Source organism: Hylobates moloch, unplaced genomic scaffold, assembly GCF_009828535.3.
Source record: "Hylobates moloch isolate HMO894 unplaced genomic scaffold, HMol_V3 SCAFFOLD_17, whole genome shotgun sequence".
Taxonomy (NCBI): Eukaryota; Metazoa; Chordata; class Mammalia; order Primates; family Hylobatidae; genus Hylobates; species Hylobates moloch.
Genome location: NW_026652292.1, coordinates 76029365 through 76053796, shown reverse-complemented (window position 1 = coordinate 76053796; position 24432 = coordinate 76029365). Strand labels below are relative to the sequence as shown.

At 44.0% G+C, this 24432-nt stretch overlaps 1 protein-coding gene across 4 annotated transcripts in view; it reads left to right on the top strand.

Moving 5' to 3' along the window:
- STX18 (syntaxin 18) overlaps positions 1-24432 on the top strand; it is a 120548-nt gene that overhangs the window by 91861 nt on the left and 4255 nt on the right. For 3 of the 4 annotated variants that reach the window (XM_058430316.1, XM_032135935.2, XM_058430315.1), the window contains exons 6-8: positions 9780-9895; positions 13428-13516; positions 22886-22944. In XM_058430316.1, coding sequence (XP_058286299.1) covers positions 9780-9895; positions 13428-13516; positions 22886-22944 — 264 coding nt within the window. The remainder of the gene's footprint in view (positions 1-9779; positions 9896-13427; positions 13517-22885; positions 22945-24432) is intronic. The other variant, XM_032135936.2, reaches the window with a different exon arrangement.

Genomic DNA, 24432 nt, shown 5'->3' with positions numbered 1-24432 from the left:
ATAAAACCCATCCAAGGCCACACTAAGAATAAGTGGCATTCTAGAATTTAAGCCCTTTGTTGTCTCCAAATCCCATTGTAAATGTGTCTTTTTCAAGGCAGTCAGTAAACCAGTGGTTTAAGGACTCTCATCTCCAGACTGTCATGGGATTTATGGAATTGCTGGAGTAACCTGACAGCCAAGACAGCCTGGGAGGGCATCAGATCAGTCTACTGTGCAGTGTGGCCAAGGAGAAAGCCCCTCACCACTCGAGTAGCCTTTGGCCACCACCCCAGGCCACTGCCCTGCTACTCTGTCAAGGCTCCTTCAGTCCTTCCCCCTTCACAGTGACAGCCGGAAGATCAGCAGCTAGTTGGGCCAGCACTGAAGACCCTGCTAAGTCCCTTGTACAGATTGTACCAGTGTACTCTTTTCTCTGAATTATTTGCATTATTTATGGGTTGTTTCAGCAGTTTTCTTCTGTTCCTCCATTGGTCTGCATCTTGTCAGAGGAAAAAAATGTATGTTGCTTTAAGACTTCACAAAAAAAACTGTCTTATTAAACCATTCTGCCTTTTGTTATTTCACAGTAATAGCAGCAGCAGCAGCAGTAGTGTAATCGTTGTAGTAATAGCTAATTTTTTGAGCTCTTACTATGTGATATAGACTGTGCTGAGTAAGCACTTACATGTAAAGCAGTAACTCTAACAAGAAAGATAGTCAGAGCCCCATTTTATAGGTGGGAAAACAGGCTAAGAAATTTTGTTAACTTGTCATTTAGTAACTGGAAAAAAATATCTGAAAATTCTGGCAGATGAGTATCTTGTCAAGCTAGTTTGAAAATTTGCTAATGTGTCAGGTTGCTCAATTCCTACATCCCAAAACTAATATTTGAGGTAAAATATTAAGTCATAGATGCTAAATTTAATAATCATATGTATATACCTAGTGTCAAACATGGAGCAAATCCTCAGTTTATCTTTAAATAGGTTTCTCTTTTATGTTTTTAACTGGCTTTTTTTCCTTTGCTTAACACATTTTTTTTTTGAGACTTACCCTTGCTGTGTTCTTCTTCATTGCTGAATGGTATTGCATTGCATGAAAGTACCTCCACTGGCTTATCCATCCTGTTGGTGGACATTTAGGTGTTCCCATTTTTCTTGGCTATGATGGATAAGGCTGCTGTAAACATTCTTTTATAGGCCTTTGTGTGGATCTATCTTTTCATTTCTTTTGGGTAAACAACCTAAAAGTGGGTTGTCATAGTAGAGATGTTTCTTAGACTTAGTAAGAAACTGTCTTAAGTTTTCCAAAGTGATAGCACCATTTGACACACTGTCCAGCAATGTATGAAAGTTACAGTTCCTCGGCCGGGCGCGGTGGCTCACGCTTGTAATCCCAGCACTTTGGGAGGCCGAGGCGGGCGGATCACGAGGTCAGGAGATCGAGACCACGGTGAAACCCCGTCTCTACTAAAAATACAAAATAAAAATTAGCCAGGCGTGGTGGCGGGCGCCTGTAGTCCCAGCTACCCGGAGAGGCTGAGGCAGGAGAATGGCGTGAACCCGGGAGGCGGAGCTTGCAGTGAGCCGAGATTGCGCCACTGCACTCCAGCCTGGGCGACAGAGCAAGACTCCGTCTAAAAAAAAAAAAAAAAAAGAAAGTTACAGTTCCTCCACGTGGCAGGATTTGGCGTTGGCCATTTTTCTAGCCATTCTACTGGATGTGGAGTGGTATTTCATTGTGGGTTTAGTTTGCATTTCCTCACTGACTAATATCGTTAATCACCTTTTCATGTGTTGATTGACTATTCTTTTTCTTCCTGTGAAGTATCTGTTCAAGTCTTTTACTCATTTCTGTATTGGAGGATTGTTTGGCTGTTGATTTGTATAGGAGTTCTTTGTATATTCTGCATATACATCCTTAGATACATGCTGCAAATATTTTTTGCTATTCTGTGGTTTATTTTCTTAATGGTGTCTCTTGGTGAGCAGAAATGTTTAATTTTGAGGAAGTTGAATTTTATTAATTTTTACTTTGTCTACCCCAAGGTCACTAACATATTCTTTTATGTTTTCTTCTAGAAGCTTTATGATTCTGGGTGGTATGTTTAGGTCTATCATCTGTCTCAGACCAACTTTTTGATAGGATGAAATGGAGTTGAGGTTTATTTTATTCTATATAAATAACTGGGGTTGAGGCTTATTTTATCGTATATAAATAACTATTTATTATATCAATGTTTGTTTAAAGCACTTTCTTTTTCTCATTGACTTGACCTGGCATCATCATCTAAAGTCAGTTGACCCAAACATGTGTATTATGTCTGTTTCTGGACTCTATTCAGTATCACTTTTCTGATTGTCCTTATTCTACTGCCACACTATCTTGATTACTGTGGTTTTATCATAAGTCTTGGAATCAGCTAGTTGTAAATCTTTCAAGTTTCTAATTTTTCAGTATTGGTTTTGCTATTTTAGATTTTTTCTATATTTCCATATCAATTTTAGAATCAGCTTTTCAATTTCTTCAGAAAATCTGCTGGAATGTTTATAGGGATTATGTCGAATTTATAGATCAATTTGGGGAGAATGGACATCTTAACATCTATCCACAAACATAGTATATCTTTGCATTTATTTCTGTCTTCCACTTTATTTTTAAATTTCGTTTTCTCAGCAGTATTTTGTTATTTTCAGTGTAGACATCTTGCTCATCTTTTGTTAGATTTATTCCTGGATTTTTTTTTTAATTCTATTGTAAATAATACCATTTTTTTAATGTTATTTTCCAGTTTCTCATTGCTAATATATAGAAATACAATTAATTTTTGTATATTGACCTGTCTACAACTTTGATTAATTCACATGTAGTTCTAGTAGCTTTTTTGGTAAATTCTTTTCTTTTTTTTTTTGTTTTTTGTTTTTGTTGTTGTTGAGACGTAGTTTCATTCTTGTTGCCCAGGCTGGAGTGCAGTGGCTCGATCTTGGCTCACTGCAACCTCCGTCTCCCGGGTTCAAGCAATTCTCCTGCCTCAGCCTCCCGAGTAGCTGGGATTACAGGCGCCCACCACCATGCCCGGCTAATTTTTGTATTTTAGTAGAGACGAGGTTTCACCTCGTTGGCCAGGCTGTTCTTGAACTCCTGACTGCACCTCAGGTGATCCACCTGCCTCGGCCTCCCAAAGTGCTGGGATTACAGGTGTGAGCCACTGCACCCGACCTTTTTTTTGTAAATTCTATCAATTTTCTACATACATAATCATACCATATGTGAATAACAGTAGTTTTGCTTTTTAATCTTTATGCCTTTTATTTCTTGTTCCTTTCTTGTTTTATTGCACTGGCTAGGGCCTGAACCTCTGGTACCGTGTTGAATAGAAGTGATTAGGATGGACATCTTTTCCTTGCTCTTGATTAAGGGACAAGGATTTAATACTTCACCGTTAAGTATGAAGTGTTGGGATTATAGGCATGAGCCACTGCACCCAGCGCACCCATGTTTGTTGTTTTGTTTTCACATTTGTGGTTCTTTTTTTTATGTGTATATCACAGAAGTAGGTATTATGTAGCTGTTCTTTATCAGGTTAAGGAAATTTCCTTTCTTATTGAGGGATTTGCTAGAAGAACTCATGGAACTCAGAAACACTATTGTACTCATAGTTACAGTATATTATAGTGAAAGAATACAGATTAAAATCACCAAAGCTAAAAGGCACATAGGGCAAACTCCAGGAGAGACCAGGTACAAGCTTCTAGCTGTCCTCTCCCAGTAGAATAGTGTAGACAGCACTTAATTCTCCCAATATGTGACTCCCAATACCTGTGTCACCATGTATTGTTGATCGGGGAAGCTCACCTGAGCCTTGGTGTTCAGGGTTTTCATTGGGGGTCAGTGATGTAGATGTGAAGTGCTAGCATAGCAGGCCATAGTTAACTCAGTCTCCAGCCCCTCCAGAGGTCAAACTGATTGTCATGCCAGACCCCTGTTAACTTCAGTAGGGATGGCACTTGGTTCAAAGAGGCTGAAGAAGAGACCCCGAGCCAACAAACAAAACAGAGTTTATTTGGGGGAACTTATTTATAGAGCAGTCCAGTGGCAGTGGGCTGGACAGGAGAACCACTACTACTTGTAAAAAGAATGTAGTTTATTATAGCACCTTCACTTAGCCACCCTTCCACCAAGCAACCTCCACATGACAGCCCTCATTACTTAAATTGCCATCAAGTGTGTCTGCCATGCACCGATACAGTGGCCCAAGGCCCCCAGTCATAAATCACTCTGTTAGCATAAACTATCTGGAATGCCCCCAGGTATACAAAGATACTCTCATCAGACAAGATATTCTAGGAGCTTAGAGATTATCTCCCAGGAGCCAAGCAAGGGCCAGTTTTTTCCTTGGACTGTGCAGAATTTGAACACCACAAACCTGCTGAGTCATCCCTTTACTGCATACCTTATTCTCCTAGTTTGCTGAAAGTTTTTATCATCAGAGGATCTTGACTTTTTCAAATGCTTTTTCTACATCTAATGCAATGATCATGTAGGCTTTTTTCTTTTTTTGTTAAGTAAGTGTATTACATTGATCGATTTCCAAATGTTAAACCAACTTTGTATTCCTGGGTTAAACCCCATTTGGTCATGATACATTATTGTCTTTATATAGTGCTTAAATCAGTTTGCTTGTCTTAAGGATGCTTTTATGTTCATGAAGATATGTGTCTAATTTTCTTTTCTTGTAATATCTTCATAGGTTTCTGAATCTGGGTAGTACTGGCCTCATAAAATGATTTTGTAATTGTTTTCTCTTCTTCTGTTGTTCACATCTACTGGGTCCTTACCTTGTTCCTCATCCTAGGGAAAACACTTAGGCTTTCGTCATAAAGTATGATGCTAACTGTAGATTTTGTACGTGTTTATCAGATTAAGAAGATCCCTTCTATACATGCTTTTCCCCATCTTGTTTGATTGCTCTAGAGCAGTGTATAAAGGTATGCATTCTATTTTACAGCTCCATAGTACGCAGAGCGTCTTCCACCAGTTCCATGTTGATGGACATGTGGATTTTTTCCTAGGCCTGTGCCATATTAAAATTGAATTACAAAATTGCTATAATCAATAACTTTTTCATATTATTGTTATATCTTTGGGATAGAGTCCCGTAAGTGGGATTGCTGGATTGGAGATTAAATACATGTTAATTTGCAGGATATTACCAAGGTCCCCTCCATAGGAGTCACGCAGTTTGGCACTCTCACCATCAATATACGGAAGTGCCTACTTCACAGCCTGACCCACCCAGTATGTCTTCACATTTGGGTGTTTTCACCAGTCCCAGTAGGCAAGAAATAATGACGCAGTGTAGTTGTTAATATGCATCATCTTCTTATGAGGAAGATTGAGCATTTTTCATGTGTTTAAAAGCCGTTTGCATTTGTGTGAACTTTCTTGCCTAGTTTACTGTAGGGCTGTTGGTCTTTTTCTCTTTTTACTTCACCTGTGGTGGGGCTTTTTTTTTTTTTCTTTTTTTTAATAAACTTGTTATTTTAAGAGCAGTTTTAGGTTCATAGCAAAACTGAGCAGAAAGTACCAAGAGTCCCCATATACCCCTTTCACTGTCCCCCCACCTGCCAATACACTAATAGCCTTCGCCACCAATAGCCTTTGCCACCATCAACATCCCCCACCACTCATGGTGCTTTGTTTTGTTTGTTTTGAGACGGACTCTCGCTCTTTCGCCCAGGCTGGAGTGCAGTGGGTGATCTCGGCTCACTGCAAACCTCCACCTCCCAGGTGTAAGCAATTCTCCCACCTCGGCCTCCTGAGTAGCTGGGACTACAGGTGCTTGCCACCACGCCCGGCTAATTTTTGTATTTTTAGTAGAGACAGGCTTTCACCATGTTGGCCAGGCTGGGCTTAGACCTCAAGTGATCTGCCTTCCTCGGCCTTCCAAAGTGCTGGGATTACAGGGGTGAGCCACTGCACCCGGTTCACCCATTCTTTTTTTTCCATATGTGTGGTTCATTTTTTTGTGTGTATATCTCTGATGCATTTGGAATTTACCTTGGTGTACAGTGTAGGGAGAGAGAAAACATTTATTCTTTCATATAACTACCGATTATCCCAGTGCAACTTATTAAACCATATCATATATTAAATACATATATGCCATTGAGTCTGGTTTTGAATTTTATATCCTATTCATTGGTCTGTCAATCTTTTCATGCCCTAATACCACACTTGGTTTTTTAGGGTTTTCTTGGCTATTATTCCCTCCCCCGCCTAATCTCCATGATATTTTCACTATAAACCTTTTCAAACATATGGCAGAATTGAATTTTACAGTGAACACCCATATACCTGTACCCTAGATTCGAGCATTTACATTTTACCATACTTGCTTCTTTTACCTGCCTATCATTCTATATGCGTTTAGTCTCTTTTTAAAATAGATTTCAGAGTAAACTGCAATCAGTGCCCTTCCCCTTAAATACTTTAGTATGCATATCATTAACTAGAGTTCAATATTTGTTTACAGTTTTTCTGACTATTCTTGCTTATTTCCAGATGAATTTCATAGTTGATTTGCCCAGCTTCAGGATGGGACCTGGTGATTTTTTTTTTATTGGGATCACATTACATTTATAAATTAACTTAGGGAAAACTAACATCTTTATATTTCTTTTTCTATCCAAGAATGATGTGTCCTTTCTTTCCTTTGTGTCTTTCAGGAATCTTTTTTGGTTTTTTACATATGGGCTTTGGGCTTAAGTTTATTCTAAAGTTTTTGTTGATATTGTTAGTTTTTTATCTTTTGTTTTGTTTTGGCTATTGTAAGTAGAATCTTCTCTTTCATATCTTCCAACTGTAAATGAGGTACATTATGATGAACATTTAAGTCATTTTGTTATTGTTGTTATAAGCAGTCCTGTGGTGAATATCCTTATAGCTTTATCTTTGTGCATATTTGTGATACTTAGAATAGCAGATTATATTCTCCAAAGAAAGCTGCCCCCAAATATATCCCATACCACATGCTCTTCTTAAAAAGTGATGTTACTGCTCCATTGAGAAAGCAAATTGGGGTCTGTGTTTCTTCCCCTTGAACTCCAGTGGACCATTGTGAATGTGTTGGGTAGTAGAATGTGGCCAGAATTATGATTTCTGACTTCTAAGGCTAGGTCACGAAAGGTATTGAAGCTTCCACCAAAGTCTTTAAGACTGCCAGCCCTGCAGGCAGCCAGCTGCCATGCACCAGTAACACACTCAGGCAGCTCCATGAAGAAGAAGTGAGGCTCCCAGCAAGCACCAACTTGCTAGCCATGTGTGTGGCCTCCTTGGAAGTGAACCCTCTAGCCCTGGTCAGCCCTTCAGATGACTACAGCCCTAGTTGCCTTCTAACTGCACCCTCCTGAGACACGCAGAGCCAGAACCACCCAGCCAAGGTGTTCCCAAATTCCTGACCCCAAAAACAGTGATCAGTAATAAATCTCACTGTTTCAAGGCACTAAGTTTTATGACTCAGCTGTAGTAACCAGAACAACTAAAAAAATTGATAACACAGTTACTTTTGAAAAATTTTTTTTGTTAAATTTTGTAGAGGACCATTTCCTAAATAGTCTTTTTTAGAAAACTACTCTCAAACTCTATGAAGAGAGTCTCTGCAATCAGGTTATTTACAAATACCATCCTTTTTGGAAATTCAAAATGTATTTGAGCATATTAAAGGCTCTGAAAACTTATATAGTGAAACACCTATCTAGCTTTGACTCAACTTTCTCAGACTGATTCGATCACAGAAGTCCTTTCCCACAGCCCAGGATGGGTAGAATATACCCCACATGGAGGAGCTGTTATGAGCATGGGCTTCAGAGCTAGGTTCCCTGAGGTCATGTCCCAGCCCAGCCATTTGCTGACTGTGACCTGGGCAAGTTTCCTAACTTCTCTACACCTCAGTTTCCTCCTTTGTTAAAAGGTTGTTAATACTAGTACCTACCTGATGGGGATATTCAAAATTAAATAAATTTATCCATATAAATTGCTTAGAAAAAATGTCCACTATATGAGCCATTAACAAATGTTAGTTGGCATTAGTAATATCACCCTAATATGCATTTACATTGTTCCTTTAATTACAGTCTCTCTGCCTAACAATATGAAATTTATCCTAGATAGCACTCTGCCTGTAATTTTATAGTGTTTATGTAGATTCTAGTAAAGCTATTACAAAGCCTGTTGTTGCATAACCAAAATGTTTTCTTATTAACCAGTTACTTGTATTTGTAATGCACTCATTCATTCAACATGTATTTATGCAACAGAATACCAGGCACTAATCCAGAATCTGGGATCTAGGAGCAAGGCTGACAACCAACAGATAAATAAACAGGGGGATTATAGACTGCGATAACTGCTATGGAGAAAACAGATGCAGAGGAGTGGGAGGCGGCCTTTCCTTGACAGAAGAGCCAGAGGTGGCCTCTCTGAGTAGGTGAAATTGAGCTGAGCCCTATAGGTGGGAAGGAAGACGATGCCCTGGGAAAGAGCCCGTGGAGAAGAAGCAGGGGAATGTCAAGTGCAGAGGACTCAGTCCTGAAACAAGTCTGTGCCTTCAAGTGGGTATTTAAGGACTTGTGCTTTCAGAGCTAACCTATATTAAGATGTGACTTAGAACATGTACGTGTGTGGGTATAGGTATATATATGTGTGTATGAGTATATATGTTGGGGGTATGTGTGTGTGTGGGGGGGTGTGTGTGTATATATGGGTAGGGGGTATATATGCATGTGTTTGTGTGTATGTATGTGGGAGTATATGTGTGTGTATGTATGGGGGTATATATGAGTGTGTGCGTATGTATATATGTGTATGTAGATATATGTGTGTGTGGAAGGGTATATGTGGGGGGTATATATGCATATGTGTACATATATGGTGTGTGTGTGTATGTAGGGGGTATTTATGTGAGTGGGGGGTATATATATGTAGTATATGTATGTGGGTGTGTATATATGGTATGTGTATATGTGTGGGTATATGTGTGTGTGTTTATGTGGGTGAGTATATGAATATATGTATATATGTGGTGTGTGTGTATATGTGGGGGATATATATGCATGTATGTATATATGTGGGGTATGTGTGTATGTAGGGGGTATATATGTGTGGGGGGTATATATATGTTGTATATATATTGGGTGTATACATGTGTGGGTATGTGTATGGGGGTATATGTGTGGTGGTATATATGTGTGTGGGTATATATGTGGGAGGGTATGTATATATGTATGCATGGTTATATATATGATATATATGTGTATGTGGTGTGTGTATATGTGTGGGTATACACGGGGGTATATGTGTGGGGGTATATATACATATGAATATATGTATAATATGTATTATATATTATAATTAATAACATACTCAGCAATCTTTTTGCATTAGTGTCAACTGCTGGATAAGCATCAATCCAGCTTCCTGGGTTTGTTGAGTGTGGTATGTCAATCTATGGGGTGTATTCAGCACATATCGACTGCAGCCTCCCCCTGCATGCTGGTCACTGTGCCGTGGCTGCAAATGCAGAGGGTGTGCACAATCTCTACCCTGCAGGCAACAATGCCAGTGTTAAGTGCCCCAATGGAGGTGTGTCCAGATGGCTACTGGGCCCAGAGGCAGTCACTGCTCCCCAGTACAGGGACACACAGCAAAAGTGCAGGGTCACATGTGACTCCTTCTGTTGTGAAAAAGGAATCCTGTTATGGAAATAAAATACCTGACTGCTAATTATTTATTTTTAGATCTAAGCTGGAACCAGAACCAAATACAAAGACAAGAGAATCCACATCTTCTGAGAAAGTTTCACAGAGTCCTTCAAAAGACTCTGAAGAAAACCCTGCCACTGAAGAACGTCCAGGTACGAATTGAGATGAAAATCTCGCCTTGCATTTCTTCCTTGTGGCATGTTGGCAGGAGTACAGCACAGGAACGAAGTAGCACAGTCTCAGACATGTTTTGGTGTTCGTATTTGCATAAAGCAAAGGAAGCAGGAGGCGGCAGCCTTTGTGTCTGTCACAGTTGATCTCATCAGTGCCACGGAGGCAGGGGGTGCATTCACCCAGTCACCCGGGAGCTGGTGGGGTCCGGGAGAAAGGGCCTGCTGGAGGGGTGAGGCCGGGAGCTGTCTGCCTCAGGAGCCCTGTGTGCCGGCCTCAGGAGAGGCAGCATTGCCTCCCTGGCAGCCATGCCCTGCATGTCAGCTCTGAGCTGCCAGGCCTGTGTCTGGGTAGAGTGTACAACCTCAGCGGCGTTTCACAGCCAGTCAAACCAACAGGGCAAAATGCAAATCTGAACTGATGTGCTGCCTGTCACCACAGATACTAGAGGGCCCATGGCTTAGAACAGTTCCTGATGCACAGGAGATACAGAAGAAATACAGGGTCTCCATGAAGTCCGAAAATGTGGGGGGACATACACAGTGTGGTCATGGATGTCTGCGATCTGTGTGTCTGGCTGGTACCCCCGCGTAGGGATTCCTGTATAGTTTACTGTATCTCAAAGGCAGAGTGGAGCAGGATTCTTTGTGTGAATCACAGGGTGATGGCATACTGGAGCCAGGAGAGACCTGGGAGTCCCCTTTAGCATCCTTCTCCATAGTCTCATGGCAGTTCTTATTAACTCTTGTCTTCCAGATGCTAGGCACGGTCCTGGACATATCACAGAAATTACAGGTTGAGTATCTCTTATCTGAAATGCTTGGGACCAGAAGTGTTTTGGATTTAGGGTTTTTTCAAATTTTTGCATATTTGCATTGTACTTACCAGTTGAGCTTCTCTAATGTGAAAACTAAAATCTGGAAAGCTCCAATGAGTATTTCCTTTGGTTGTCACATTGGAGCTCAATAAGTTTCAGGGATGTGATTCCTGCCCTCAGGGAGCTCACAGTTGATGGGAAAGATAAGACTCTAGCCCCTGGGAGAAAATAAGTAAAGTAAGTAGTACCTCAAGAGAGAGCAGAGGGCCAGGGAGACTTCAAGAGGAGGTGGCACTAAGAAGTGAGTCTGGGCCAGGTGCAGTGGTTCACACCTGTAATCCCAGCACTTTGGGAGGCCAAGGTGGGTTGGATCACCTGAGTTTGGGAGTTCAAGACCAGCTTAACATGGAGAAACCCCAACTCTACGAAAAATACAAAATTAGCCGGGCATGGTGGCACATGCCTGTAATCCCAGCTACTCGGGAGCCTAAGGCAGGAGAATCACTTGAACCTGGGAGGTGGAAGTTGCGGTGAGCCAAGATCGTGCCATTGCACTCCAGCCTGGGCAACAAGAGTGAAATTCCATCTCAAAAAAAAAAAAAAAAAAAGAAGTGAGTCTGGACGTGAAAAAATAAAAAATGAAAGCTTAGAAAGTTCTAGACAGAGGCAGCAGCATGAGCAAATGCTCAGAGGCCAGAAAGCCTGGAGATTGGGTGGAATATAGTCAGTAAAGAAGACTCCTTGGGATCAGTGAAGCCCATCAGTGGGAGGAGAGGTGGGAGTAAGCTTGGAAGGGTGGGTGGGGCCTTGAATGCCAGACTAGGGAGTCTGGACTTGCCTCTGTGGCACCAGGGTGCATGGGTAGCCTGGGCAGAGGACTGGCATGGTGGGTGCTGTGCTTCAGGCTGATCCTTAGGGCAGCCTGTCAAGAAGGCTTCTGATGGCCACAAATGAGCATGTTGTAGAGTGTGAGTTCTGCTAAGAGAACTTTCCCATTCTAGCTCAGAGTTAATTTATGCTTGGTTCAGATATGAACAAGGTTTCTGTTTCTAATTTTGATGTTTTTTTCCTTAAAAAAGAAATCAACAACAGTAAAAGCTTGAAATGGATACCATAATGAGGACAAGTAGGAGACAGCTCATAAGGTGGGGGTGGGGGTGGATGAAAGTACAAATGTTCCTACCCAGAGAATGTCATGTCAGGAAAATACCAGATCATTTCTAAAGATACTTTTAGCCAACTTTGACAAACACATGTTTTTCTATAATGGCACTTCTGGTAAAAACAGCCATTTTTCTCAAAGCCTGCATGCACTAAGTTGTGGATGACATGGAGATTTTTTTTGTAAAGATATATTTCTAATAAATAACCATAACTTTCAGGCATGGCCTGCCTAGTCAGCTTTCTCTACATTGTTGCTGTCATTATGTTCTCTTCCCCTATTCAAAGATCTGGACTTGTTGCCATCTCATGGGGCTGAGATTGACCACAGGAAATATACTGAGATTGAGGAAAAAAGGAAAAAGAAGCAATATTTGCCTTTGAGTACTTGGAAGCTCACTGATAAGCCCTGAGACACAGACACAAAGTGACTTCATTACAGTCTCCCCCGAGGATCCATACCTGCCATCCCTCTTCCCTCTGCTCCCAACCCCACCCCGTTGATGAACTGCACAGACCTCTTACTGTCATCCTGGGCGGCAGCAGTCCTTTCTAGGGGCCTGTGGTATTGACATGCTTCAATGGAGGATGCATCACCTTTCCTTGACCATAATGAAAAAGTTCTCCAGATTAAAATGTTCCTACGCTCCCATTCAGCAGTTCCATGCCCAGGTATCTGTCCTAGAGAGTCACTCCAGCATGTGCACAAAGCACAGACCGGGACACAGTACCATTACACCAGTGAACAGTCTGAAACCACTGAGGTCTGTCAGCGTAGTTATGGCTAAAGACTAGTGTATCCTCACGATGGAATATCATGCAGCAATTTAAAAGAACTTGGACCATCTCCAAGATGTATCAATAAATCATACAAAGCAAGTTTTAGAACAGCATGTTACTATTGATATCTGTGTGAAAAGCAAGCAGCCATACACACAAAACTGTATTACTTGAATTTCATGGGTAGGCAGGGACTCATATATCTTTGTATGTGAATATGTTTAGATAAAATCTATGAAGCTACATCAAAGCAGTAACTTCTGGGAGAGGAATAGGATTGGAGAACGGTATATCACTTCCTGTGTATATATATATGTATGTATATATGTATATATGCACATGTATTTTTTACAATAAAAATATCTATCTCTTACAGTCTTTAAAAGTAAACAGGGATGTATGTGTCTTGAAGTAAAACATACTTTAAGACTCATTCTGAAGAATTCTGAAGACATTCTGAATAATGTCCATTTAGTTTGCAGCCATTGCTGACATCAGTGTGATACTGAAACTGTGCATAGGTCCCCCTCCCCATCACACACACACATGCACGTGCCTGCACAAAGACAATTTAAAGTCTAAATGTTGTGAAAGAATCATGTCTGCAGTGCCTGAATATTAGCCCAAAGATCATGAAATATATAGACAAAGCTGTAAGATTCTGTTCCATCTCATGTTTGTGTTATGACTACATCCTAAGCCAGCCTATTCTAAAACAGATATTTGGTCTTCTATTTTCAATTTTTTTTTAACAGAAAAGATTTTGGCTGAAACACAACCTGAATTGGGAACGTGGGGAGATGGCAAAGGCGAAGATGAGTTATCCCCAGAAGAAATACAAATGGTAATGCTATTCTCTGCCTAATTATTTATTTTTAACTGGTTTTCATAAGACTGTTTCATTGAGGAGAAACTCATCCTCAATGCCCTTGCCCTTATTTTTATACTGAGTTTTAAAATGTGTATTTTATATACACTTTCCCATTTGATTTCCTAATTCTTACGGTGCTTTTCATATGCTTTAAATTTGCAGTAGCATAATTAAAGAAGACATTTTGCCTTGGAAGATTTTTTACTAATAATAGATGTCTTTTCAATAACAGTAAAATAGTCTTCTAGACTAAATGGGTCTTTTATAAATGCCACTGTGATGCTTTTTAATTGTTTGAATTGCTAATGCTATGGTAATGTGAAAAAAGTAAGATAATGACTGAAAAGTGAAAAGAGTAACACCTTAACTACTGATAACACCTCCTTTTAGTTACCTGCCCTCTGGTTTCCAGCTGCTATAGCTTATCATCTATGGGTGGGTTTCAAAAGGAAGCTGATAGGTCTGCCAAGCCCCTGCCAGCTCATGTCCAGCAGTGTCTGTGTGCAGCTCATCTGGACACTGGTGTGACAGAAGCCAGATGGAATATGCTATCTGTGTGTGGGAACAGATGTCACCTAGAGCTGCTAGGATGTGTCACTGTCCTCTGCCTAAGACGTGGGGAATGTGACTACCATACAGCATGCCTCCAGTGACTCTGCCTGGCAAGTGATAGCATTTTAAGTGTGCAGCAGTTTGCAGTAGACAAAACTTTTTGATTCTCATTTTATCCATGATACTCTTAATAATTGCACAAAGAGGTGGTGGAACATTAGCATCTCATTTTAACATTGGCAAAAGGCAGCAAAGCGTCTTGCCCAGAGTGCCCTAGTTAATCAGGGAAGAGCTGAATTTCCAGCCCTCAAGAAGATAAGAAGTGGAGCGTGAAGACAGCTCTGTTGAGGAAGAATGGGATCCAGTCTTTCCCCAGTCTTGAGCCTCTCAGACTGAGGTGTTTGTGTTGCTGCTTATGCCATCTGAAATTTCAGGCTCTCTCTATCCACTCCTGGCATGTGTTACAGGTCTCGGGTGTTTTTTCCTCAGAGAGATCCGGCAACCCCACCTACAGCAGCTCCCAGATACTGAGTCCCATGACCGTACTTGATTTCCCTCATAGAGCACAAGCTCTGTGAGAGCAGAATCTTGTCTTGTTTTCCTCACCACATTCCTAGAGCCCAGAACAGTGTGTGGGAATTCTTTGTTGAATGCATGAGTGACTTTGATGAGTATAACATAAAAGCTATAGGTTGTTTTCAATGGTAAAATGGGATCATCAGTAATAACTATTAGAATGTTCTAGTGTTCAGTTATTACTAGTATTATGGATACTTATGAATGCCTTCTCTATCCCAAGCCTTTTACATATGTTGTCCTGTTGAATATTCATGACAATCCAGTTAAGTAGGAATTATCACTATTACACAGTTGAAGAAAATAATGCACAAAAACTAAAGCCCTACCCAACATCACAGAACCAGTAGAGCAGCAGAGCCAACCTTTGGCTCCAACCCCGTGCTTTTTTTCCAGTTAGTTCTGGTGGTCTAGGTGAGTGTTGATGCACAGGAGCAGCGTGGCACACTGACATAGGCCAGCCAGGCAGAGAAGTCAGAACAGCCACGCTGGCCCACCAAAGTGTCATTGTAAGCATAGTTGTGCAGGCTGGGGACCTCCAGGGATGGCCAGGTCCACATGTCTGCTCTCATGAGCATTGGCCGCCAAGGGCAGAGGACTGGCTCAGCATCCTCTTGCTCTTTGGACTTCCTGTTCCTTCTCCATGCCTGAAATAAAAGACGGAAACCAAATCTCTTTCCTAAAAATGGCATGGACAAGTGAAGACAAAAAAGCCAAAAGGTAGCACAGCCTAGTGGGAACAGTGTATTGTCTGACTGTAGTCCATATGCAGCCTCATCATTGCAGCCCTGGGCCCTCTCACTGCTGTGGACCTCTGTTCCCTCATCTGTGAGATGGGCAAATAATGGCCACCCCACAGGTGGGGCTAAAGTTTGAGTGAGCTGGCCCATGAGGTGCGTGCAACAAAGAGCCAGACACATGGGGTGCTTGAAAAATTCTGTTTCCCCTTCCTTTACCCTTCAGAGTGGCAGGTTGTACTAAGAGGCAGAAGAGCCTCTCCCTGCACAGGATGGAAGAGATTGGGCATAGCTGCCCATGTGCCATGAGCAGGGAAGGACTGTGGCGTGCATGCCGTCATGGCAGGGTCAGGGCATGCAGGATGGCAGCTGGAGCTCAGACCATTTTCATATGCCTTTCATCTACAATTCAGTTTTACACAGATTTATCCACTCAGATGAGTGGTTTCCCCTTTAAAATCATCACCTTGGAAGCTTGAAACTGATTCCAGTGATGGTACCATTAGCCCTGACTTTCCTGAGATTGCTTTGAGGGTTCTCCTTCAGAGCCTATGATATTTTCTTTGGAATACTAAGCAGAGCTGTCTTTGTCCTTTACAGACAAAAATAATTCTGAACTAAGGAAATGACTCAAACACTTAAAGTGTCCTGCAAGTTCCTTGCCTGCCTTTCCAGCTTCTTCCATGTTCCAGAATTCACCTTATGACTTAAATTAAGTGCTCACCAAATCCAGCAAATGTGGGACCTAGACCCTCGAGGTGCACATTGTATAGAGGGTGGTTAGAGGAAGACAGCCGCAGGGATTCCAAGCAGTCATTGCTGTCAGTCAGGTTGAGAGATGAGGAGGGCCTTGAGCCAGGAGTGGCAGTGAAGGTAGTGTTGAGAGCTGTGGCGCAGGAAATGGCCTGCACTGAAGTGTGAGATGAGGAAGGAACCTTGAGCTTTCTGACATGGGTCATCAGGAGGAGGGAGGGTGCACAGAAGGTGGGCAGGCTGGGGCTGAGCAGGAGAGGATGAATTTCATGTAGACAGGTGTGAGTTTGAGGCACCCGTGGGACATTTATGAAAGGTGTCTATGGGCTCCAGGGCTCGGGCTAGAGAAACGCATGTGGGAGACATCTTACAGCTGATGTTTGAAGCAGTGGGCTTGGGTGAGGCTCTCTAGAAACATGATGAACAGCGAGAAAGGAGAAGGGGTCGACACCACCCTGGGGTACTCTCCACTGGAGGGAGGCTGGGGCGGAGAAGCCGACAAAGGAACGTAAAGAGGGATTGGATCATATTCCCGTCCTACAGCCAAATAATGGCAGAAGTTTCTTAAAAATCTCTTAGGTTTTCACCGGTTTATATGAAATCCTTTTATTAGTGGAAATGAGTCATTTCCCCAAATATTATACCATTGCCCCATTTCTTTGCTAAAGAAAAAATGTGTACAGCTCTGTCTCTTCATTAAGAAAGAATACGTTTGTATTTAAGAAGAGTTTACCTTCTGTGTTGGAATTTTTTTTTCTTTCTTTCTTTTTAATGCACTCCACCACTCTTCATAAAGGAAATAGCTAGAATAACAGTAGTGCGGGTTGTTTGTCTGAGGATTTTTGCCTTTCTCTAGCAGGCAGCGGTGAGCTAAGTATGTTAACCTTTACAGCTGCAAGACTTAGCAGCCTGTAGGTGTGAGAGTTGGACCAGAGGAAGGCTGGCAGCAAGGATATCGGTAATCACCTGATGCTCCCTTCCCGTGGAGGGATGATGAAAGAACATGGGCTTTGGGATGAGACAGAGTTGGCTATGAATTTATACCACTTACTATCTTTGTAAGCTGAGGCAAGAAATCACTGCCATCAGTGATCTCTTCAGAATCAATACCCCACAGAATTGTCTCAAGCGCCGATGCAGTAGCACCTGTAAGAGCACCCAGCAGAGGGCAGGGCAGAGCGAATGGTGTCTCCCTCCCAGAAAGATACTGCCATGTCTGTGCATTGTGGCATGCCCTGCACGTGTTTTAGCAACTGATAGGTCAGAGTACGGCTCCTCTTCCTACATTGAGGTTGATGCAGCATGCTTCTGTTTCATTCCACTGTCCCGAGTCATTGTCTAAAGACACCAGCGGCCACTCCCAGTAACACTGGTAACTCTAGCATGGTAGTATCAATGACTAAAGCAATCAGAATCAGCAGGACTTCCTAATTTTTATTGTGTTACTGCAAGAGGATCGGGCAGAAGTCTGTAATGTTCAGTACTTTTATGACAGGCCATTTAATGTCCAGTTAACTTCTTTCTTAATTGGGAATAATAGCTAAGTATCATATATTATAGTCTGACTAACTCAAATCTTATTTAAAAGGCTTAACTTTGAAAATAAAGAGAAAGAAATACAACACTGTTGGTTTTAAATTGGAAAATGTTGTAGCAAATCGTGGTCATAATTCATAATCACTGTTTCGGAATTTTTCCTCAGGGTAAAATAATGAATTAAGCCCAATAATAGCAATATAATTCATTGTTTCACCCAAAGGAACAGTTATTACATATTTCAAAATGGTTGCAGGGTATTATATGATTTGCACAATAAATTTCCCTATATAACTCATGATACAGGTATATTAATGCCTTTGAGTTCGCAGATGTTTGTGGTCAGGCTGAGTGGAACCAAATTGTTCTCCAAAGTTACATCAAGAAAATTCCTCCCTTTCTAAACACACATTCACTTTACTTGCCTCAGGTAAAACCACCTGCATTTATTCATGTACTCCTGGGGATAATTTTTTAAAACATGAATGTGGCTTCTGTTACTTAAATCCACATGACAGGCATCTTCCAAGGCCCTGTCCCCTGAGGTAGGCCCTTGGAAACCCCCAGTGGCTGGCTGGCAGGGCTTGCCAGTTTTCAGCTCATGCATCTAGAACAAGGAGTTGGCGGAATCTGAACGCCACATAGTGAGAGCTGAACAGACTCTGGGGAGGTTCCAGGTTTACAGGGGCACAGCAAATGCTGGCTTCCACCAGAAGGATGTGGCAGAGTCCGTCTACTGTCACATTATGAGGATCATAGGAGATCGAGGTGAGGGTCACACAGCCAGAAGTGTGAAGCGGTTTGGTACAGAGAAAGCATGTCTGGAAGAGTCTAGAAACGGCTGGGCAGGGGACTCCTCAGCTATGAGGGCCAGAGGGCTTTCTGGGATGGTACCCCTGTGCTCCTCAGTTAGCTTTTCTTGGCTCTTTGTGACACAAATACTTCTCTTGGCCTCATTTTATACTCAAAGGCCTTTGTAGGAGTGATTTTCTTTTGAAAATTATAGTAAAGAGGATTAGATTAGAAAAGGATTTCTATAACAATATATTCACAATGTGGATTTGTATCCTTTAAACCAGATTAGAAACCTTTTAGCAGGGCTCGATTGGAAAGTCTAACTGACTTCTAAATGGGATAAAGCAGTTGAATAATGATATTGTCTAACACGCATGTGACACATACCATGTGCCAAGTACTGCTGTGAGCCCTTCAGCATATGTTCATTTATGCAACCCATATGGAGAGAGTATTGCTGGCCCCGTTTTACAGAGAGCTTAAGTCACCAGCCCAAGGTCACATAGGTCCCAAGTCCTAGGCTGTTCAACATGATGCTGTGCTGCCATGGTTGGAGGGTGGGGGAGAGTGCTGGTCTAGCTGAAGGAAAGCATTGTGTTTTGGTAAGAGACCTTAACAGTGTAGAGCAGATGGGCCAATGCAGGGAGCCCAGAGCAGCGGCTGGCAACCACCATGCATGGAGGGCCCACCCTGCCCGCCGTACCCACCATCTAGGCCTCTCACCTTCCTTTGCAATTCCATAGGAAAATGAGAATTTCCTTGATTGTGTTCAGGTTTGTCTTCACAAAGCATCTAGATGCCCGTCTGTCGTGCTGACCTTGGAGACCAGGTCTTTCATTCAGCACCGCACCTTGCAAAGTGTGGCCACAAAGAGACAGATACTAGCTACTGAGGCTCAGCGAGCTCTGGAAGAAGATGCTATGGGTGCATTTCCCAGTGTCTGGGAGATTGAAATGGCTGAGAGCCACAGCAGGCCTCTAGGATTTTGAGACTAGAGGGTAGAAGGGGTCCCACAGCATCTGACCACTTATTTTGCATGTCCAGAAACTGACGCCCAAGAGATTAAATCATGATAGACAGCATTCACTGAGAGCTTACTATGTGCCATGCACTTTGGTAGACAACTCACATGTATTCACTCATGTATTCCTTCTAACAACCCTACTACTTAAGTACTGTTACTATCCCCATTTTAGTGACAAAGACAGAGATGCCCAGAGATTATTACCTCCAAAACAGCTTACTGCGTAGAAGGTGAGGGGCTGGAAGTCCAGCCGTGGCTTTGCATCCTCAGGGTGAGGCAGAAAAGGATAAGAATCACCACATCTGTCCCCAGAGAAACTGACAGGTCCACCAGAAGCCAGTGACTGGCCCAGCGTTGCCCCAGGGTTCCTATTAAGGCCCCCAGAACTGGCTCCCATATCTACCTGGTACATCCACCACTATGCCTGCCACCTGGCAACAGACAAAGGGAGGCACACAGGTTTGCCATTTAGACAGTGTTGGAAGCCATCCTGAAACCTGGTACAAGTCAATGTTGTCAGCAGCCTTGCCATGACCTAATTGTCCTGGGCCCTGCCAGCCTCCTTAAGTAATAGTGACCTTGTAGTTGTCTGGGAAATAGGCCTTTTGTTTTTTAAACACAGAGGCAGCTGTCCATTAAAACTCCTGGCCGCTGGCAAACCTCTCTCCTCAGCCCTTAGCACCTTTGATCCTTGAGGCACCTGCTTCTCTTCCTCTAGGGACTAGGTATTTTTCAGGTGGGGCGGAAGGAAATTAGAGCCAGCATCTGATCCCACTCCTGACTGCAGTGGAGGGGGGACATGGAGCTATCAGAAGTAACAATTACAAAGAGGTCTAAGAGGAGGTGCTGCACCTAAGTGCCTTATACCACAGGCCCTCAAGTTGGGGAGGAAACAAGAAAAGCTTTGTTCCCAAGGAACAGTCCAGGAATGAATCACCCCAAACCACTAGTTAATTTTGTTTAGGAACAGTTTCAAAGCATAAAAGGGACTGTGGAGTTAAAAGGTCAGGGCCAGGGCCATATTTTGTCATTAGAAAAATTCAAGAAAATGCCGCCACCCAAGAAAAGCTGAATAGTACCTGAATTAGCCAAAGTGAATTGGTGCCTGCATGTTTTAGTTAAATACTGTTTTCCTTAAATACTGTCCTCTTAAGTAACTGTTGAAGTTAACAGAGCGGATACTTTCAAACTCAAAAGTGAAGTTTTATTCTCTTAAATAGCCTTTGTCTTGCCTAATTAAAGGGGCCGTAAGCAATTCTGTGTCAGCAGCCAGCATGGCCCTCTGCTGTGGATGAGGTGGTCCTGCAGGGAGCTTTCCTGGCACCTCCCCCTTCCCAGAGCTTTGCCCCCTCCCCCCGTTTTCTGGCCCGGTAGGTCTGGAGTGCAGCAGATGCCTCCTTGTGTTTTGAGGAGTAGCCAGGGCCGAGAACTGCTGTCCTGTCATGTGTGAGGCCCTGGGCTGGGCTCAGGGTCCAAAGGAGGACAGCTGCCCTCCACAGAGAGAAGACAGGCCCCCTGAACAAGTGTGAGAAATGTCCTTGAAGAGCCAAGTACAGGGGAACTTGGTGACAAGAGGGAGGAAGTAAGAGAAGGTGATTCAGTCTGCCCTGAGGTATCAGATCGCTAGGAAGATGCCTGGGGTTTTTGAGGGACCACATGGAGTTCTGCAGCCAGGCAGGAAGCTAGCCTGTCAGAGCAGAGCTGAGGTGGGAGATGTCGTGTGGCCAGGGCATGGATAACAGTGTGCCCTAGACCTGATCTGTAGGGCCAGTGGGCAAGGCCAGCATGAGGCATTCTGGCATGACCAGCACTTGAGATCACTTTGACCAAGGATTGGATAACAGGTTGGAGGCAAGTGAGAAATGATGAGGGTAGAATGTGGACAGTAGGGGAAGGGCTGAATACAGCAAGTGCCTGTGCGGGGGGCGAAACTGGTGGACTTAGGAAGGGGTGCGTGTGTGAAGAGCGCCTGCATAGAGCACAGCTGGGGTACTTGGAGGGGAGGGATCCTGGGCGGGAAGGAGGCTGCTGGGGAGACCCTGCAACTCATTTCCGCCCTAGGACAATGGCAACAAGGTCGGGCTGTTGCATGAGGTGCCAGCATAGCCCATGGTGATCAGCTGCCTCCCATAAACATTGTTTCCCTTGTATTTTTGGTTTACTAAGCAAATGATAAGCCAGATCTTCAGTCGATTCGGAGCCTCTAGAAGCTCGCCTGTATTTGTCCCTCCCACTCCTGCTTACAGAATGCCTCAGAAAATATTTGTGGATTTCACGGCAGCTTTAATCAATATGAAAGAAAGAATAACTGGAATGCCTTTGCAAAGTTACATTCCACACAGTTCCCACCCTCAGGAAGCTCAGAGTGACACAGGAAGTTTGGGATGGGCACAGTTTATTACAAGGCAGAAAGGGACGGCCGGGCGCTACTATCCTAAGATATTTTCAGGAAATGGTAGGCCAAGGACAGGAATATGAGAAATAAGTTTGAGCTTAGGGGCCAGGGTAGGTGTCCTGGAGAAGTGGGGCCTGCGGGATGCATCGGGGAGGAAATGCAGGACGCCCCTGACTCCCTGCACAATCCAGGAGTTGAGTGGACACACGAGGGCAGGGCTGTGGGGACCTGCGGTGAGGGCAAGGAGCTGTTCCTGTCCATTCTCTGTGCTGAGTTTCAGGAGCTTCCATCCTTTTCTTTGGCCCATATCAAACTGGCAAGAATGGCCGGGAGAGCAACTGTCTGTGCCAAGCTCACTCAGCTCCAAGAAGCTCCCATGTATCCCTGGTGTCAGGGCACCCGTCCTCACCCAGCCTGAGCACTGGGAAACACGCTCCTCTGGCTCTGGGCCTCTGTCCCTGTTGAGCAGTGGAGTGGCCAGGGGCATGGCTCTGAAGTCAGAGGGGTCCAGAGGCAGTTCGGCCAAGCTGCCCACCTCCAGACCCTCCCCACACCAGATCCTTCTCCATATTAAAAAATATATATAGTCCTTCAGTATAGTTCATGAGAGAAAACAACAACAAAAGAATTTTTAATAATGGCACCAGAGTCAGGAAGCAGGCCGTGGGAGCCCAGGGGAGAGCGGGTAGGTAGATACAGCTACAGCCATAGCAGTCAGCTTGCACCCCTGGAGTGCAGTGGTTGAGATGGAGAAGTCAATTACCAGGCAGCACAGCTGCTTTTTTAAAACTTTCTCCTGAAAGCAGGGACGTTGTTCACATTAATGCTCACGGTCATCCAGCACCGGCTGCCACGTTGCTGCAGCTGGAAACGGGGGCTTCGGCAGTGATTCCTGGAGCGTAGGTCCGCTTTCTTGCTAGACTCTTGCCTAAGTTCAGTATGATGTCATCCTGAGTGTGTTTGTTTCCTCACAGTTTGAACAGGAAAATCAGCGACTAATTGGTGAAATGAACAGCTTGTTTGATGAAGTGAGGTATGTTTGTAGCTCCTCTGTGAGCTGATAGCCTGCTTTACAACTTTTCCAGGAACTAGGAACTTTATTTACCTTGGTGCTCAGGCATCCACATGGGGCCCTTGGGCTGGTGCAGCCCCCCTCAGCCATTTTGACTGGGCTGGGGTGGGCATGTGGCCTGAATCCACAACTCCCTCAGCTTGTGGGCCTGTGGGTTACCTCCTGCCTGCTGCCACTGTTGCGGGGGGCCCAGGTGCTTCCCACCCCAAGAGATGCAGGAGTGACTACAGATTACCTGCGTGTAATTTCCACCACCATTCGGGCTATTTCCACACAGCGACTCTGAAATGAAATGGGGCCCTCGTGAAGGGGAGCTAACCAAGGGAAGCCCTCTTCTGCAAATGGCTCCACTGGGGTCTACCTGCTCCTGTACTGTACCCACCAGGGAGTCAGGAACGCAGAAGGTAAGGCCTTGGTCACCCACACGTGCAACCATTGGCCTCTAGTTTCTGTGGGAAGGCTTGGAGCATGCCGAAAGTAAGGCCCAGGACTTTGCAGAGCCTGTTGTGGACATGTCCCCCAAATAAAATCAATCCTGATGCTGCACTCACACAGCCTGAGGACTTTCTCAGCGTAGGTGTCAGCCTCCAAAGGGGCTCTTCGCCTTCTGCCCTCAGAGATGGACCTCCTAGTCCTCCTCCGACAGCCTAGCTTTCACTCTCCGCCCCGGCCCCGCTACTCTCCCATGCCCAGATACTCACTGGCTTTTCTTCCCACATCTCCTCCCCTGCCCCCTGCCACTGTGATACTGTTGGGATTCATCTCTGCTTCCACCTGGCCAGGAGCTCAGCTCCCACCACTTTTTGCCTCCTGCCACTTGCTGTTGCTGCTTTGTGCTGGAACAGCAGTTGACTTCAGCCTGGGCCAACTTTCGTTTCTAAATAGATGGGCCCCCACCCACCCCCCAGGGTAACCCATGCTGCCCCTGACACTGGGAAGATGGCTAGCCCAAGTGTTTCAGATCTGACAGAACACTCCGTTGCCAAACCAAGATATGGCATTTTCTAATGAATCAGAGGAGCTTTTTTCTTGGAACAGGGAGTTGGTTTGAAGGTAAATACACTTTTTTCTTTAACCTGCTAAGCAGTAACAAAGCTGGATCATCAGCATATTCTGACCTTCTGAATCCCCACCATGTGTTACCATGGTGATGAGGCTAGGCAGACAACTTACTGGAGACTGCTTTCTGTAACTGGGGCATAACCAGGCCCTCCCCAGTCCCCAAGCAGTGACACAGAATGCAAAGGGCACTGCAGGCACCCACCTCTTGGGACTGAGGGTCAGTTGGCATGGTAGAGTGGACTTCCAAAAAGACCCGTGTGCTAGGCTATGCCGGGAGACAGGGAAGGTGACCCAGTAAGGAGAGTTCGCCTTCCTCTCCCATCTCCTCTTCCCCTGGCCGACACAGTGTGCCCCCTCTGTCTCTCCCACCTTCACGTAGAAGATAGG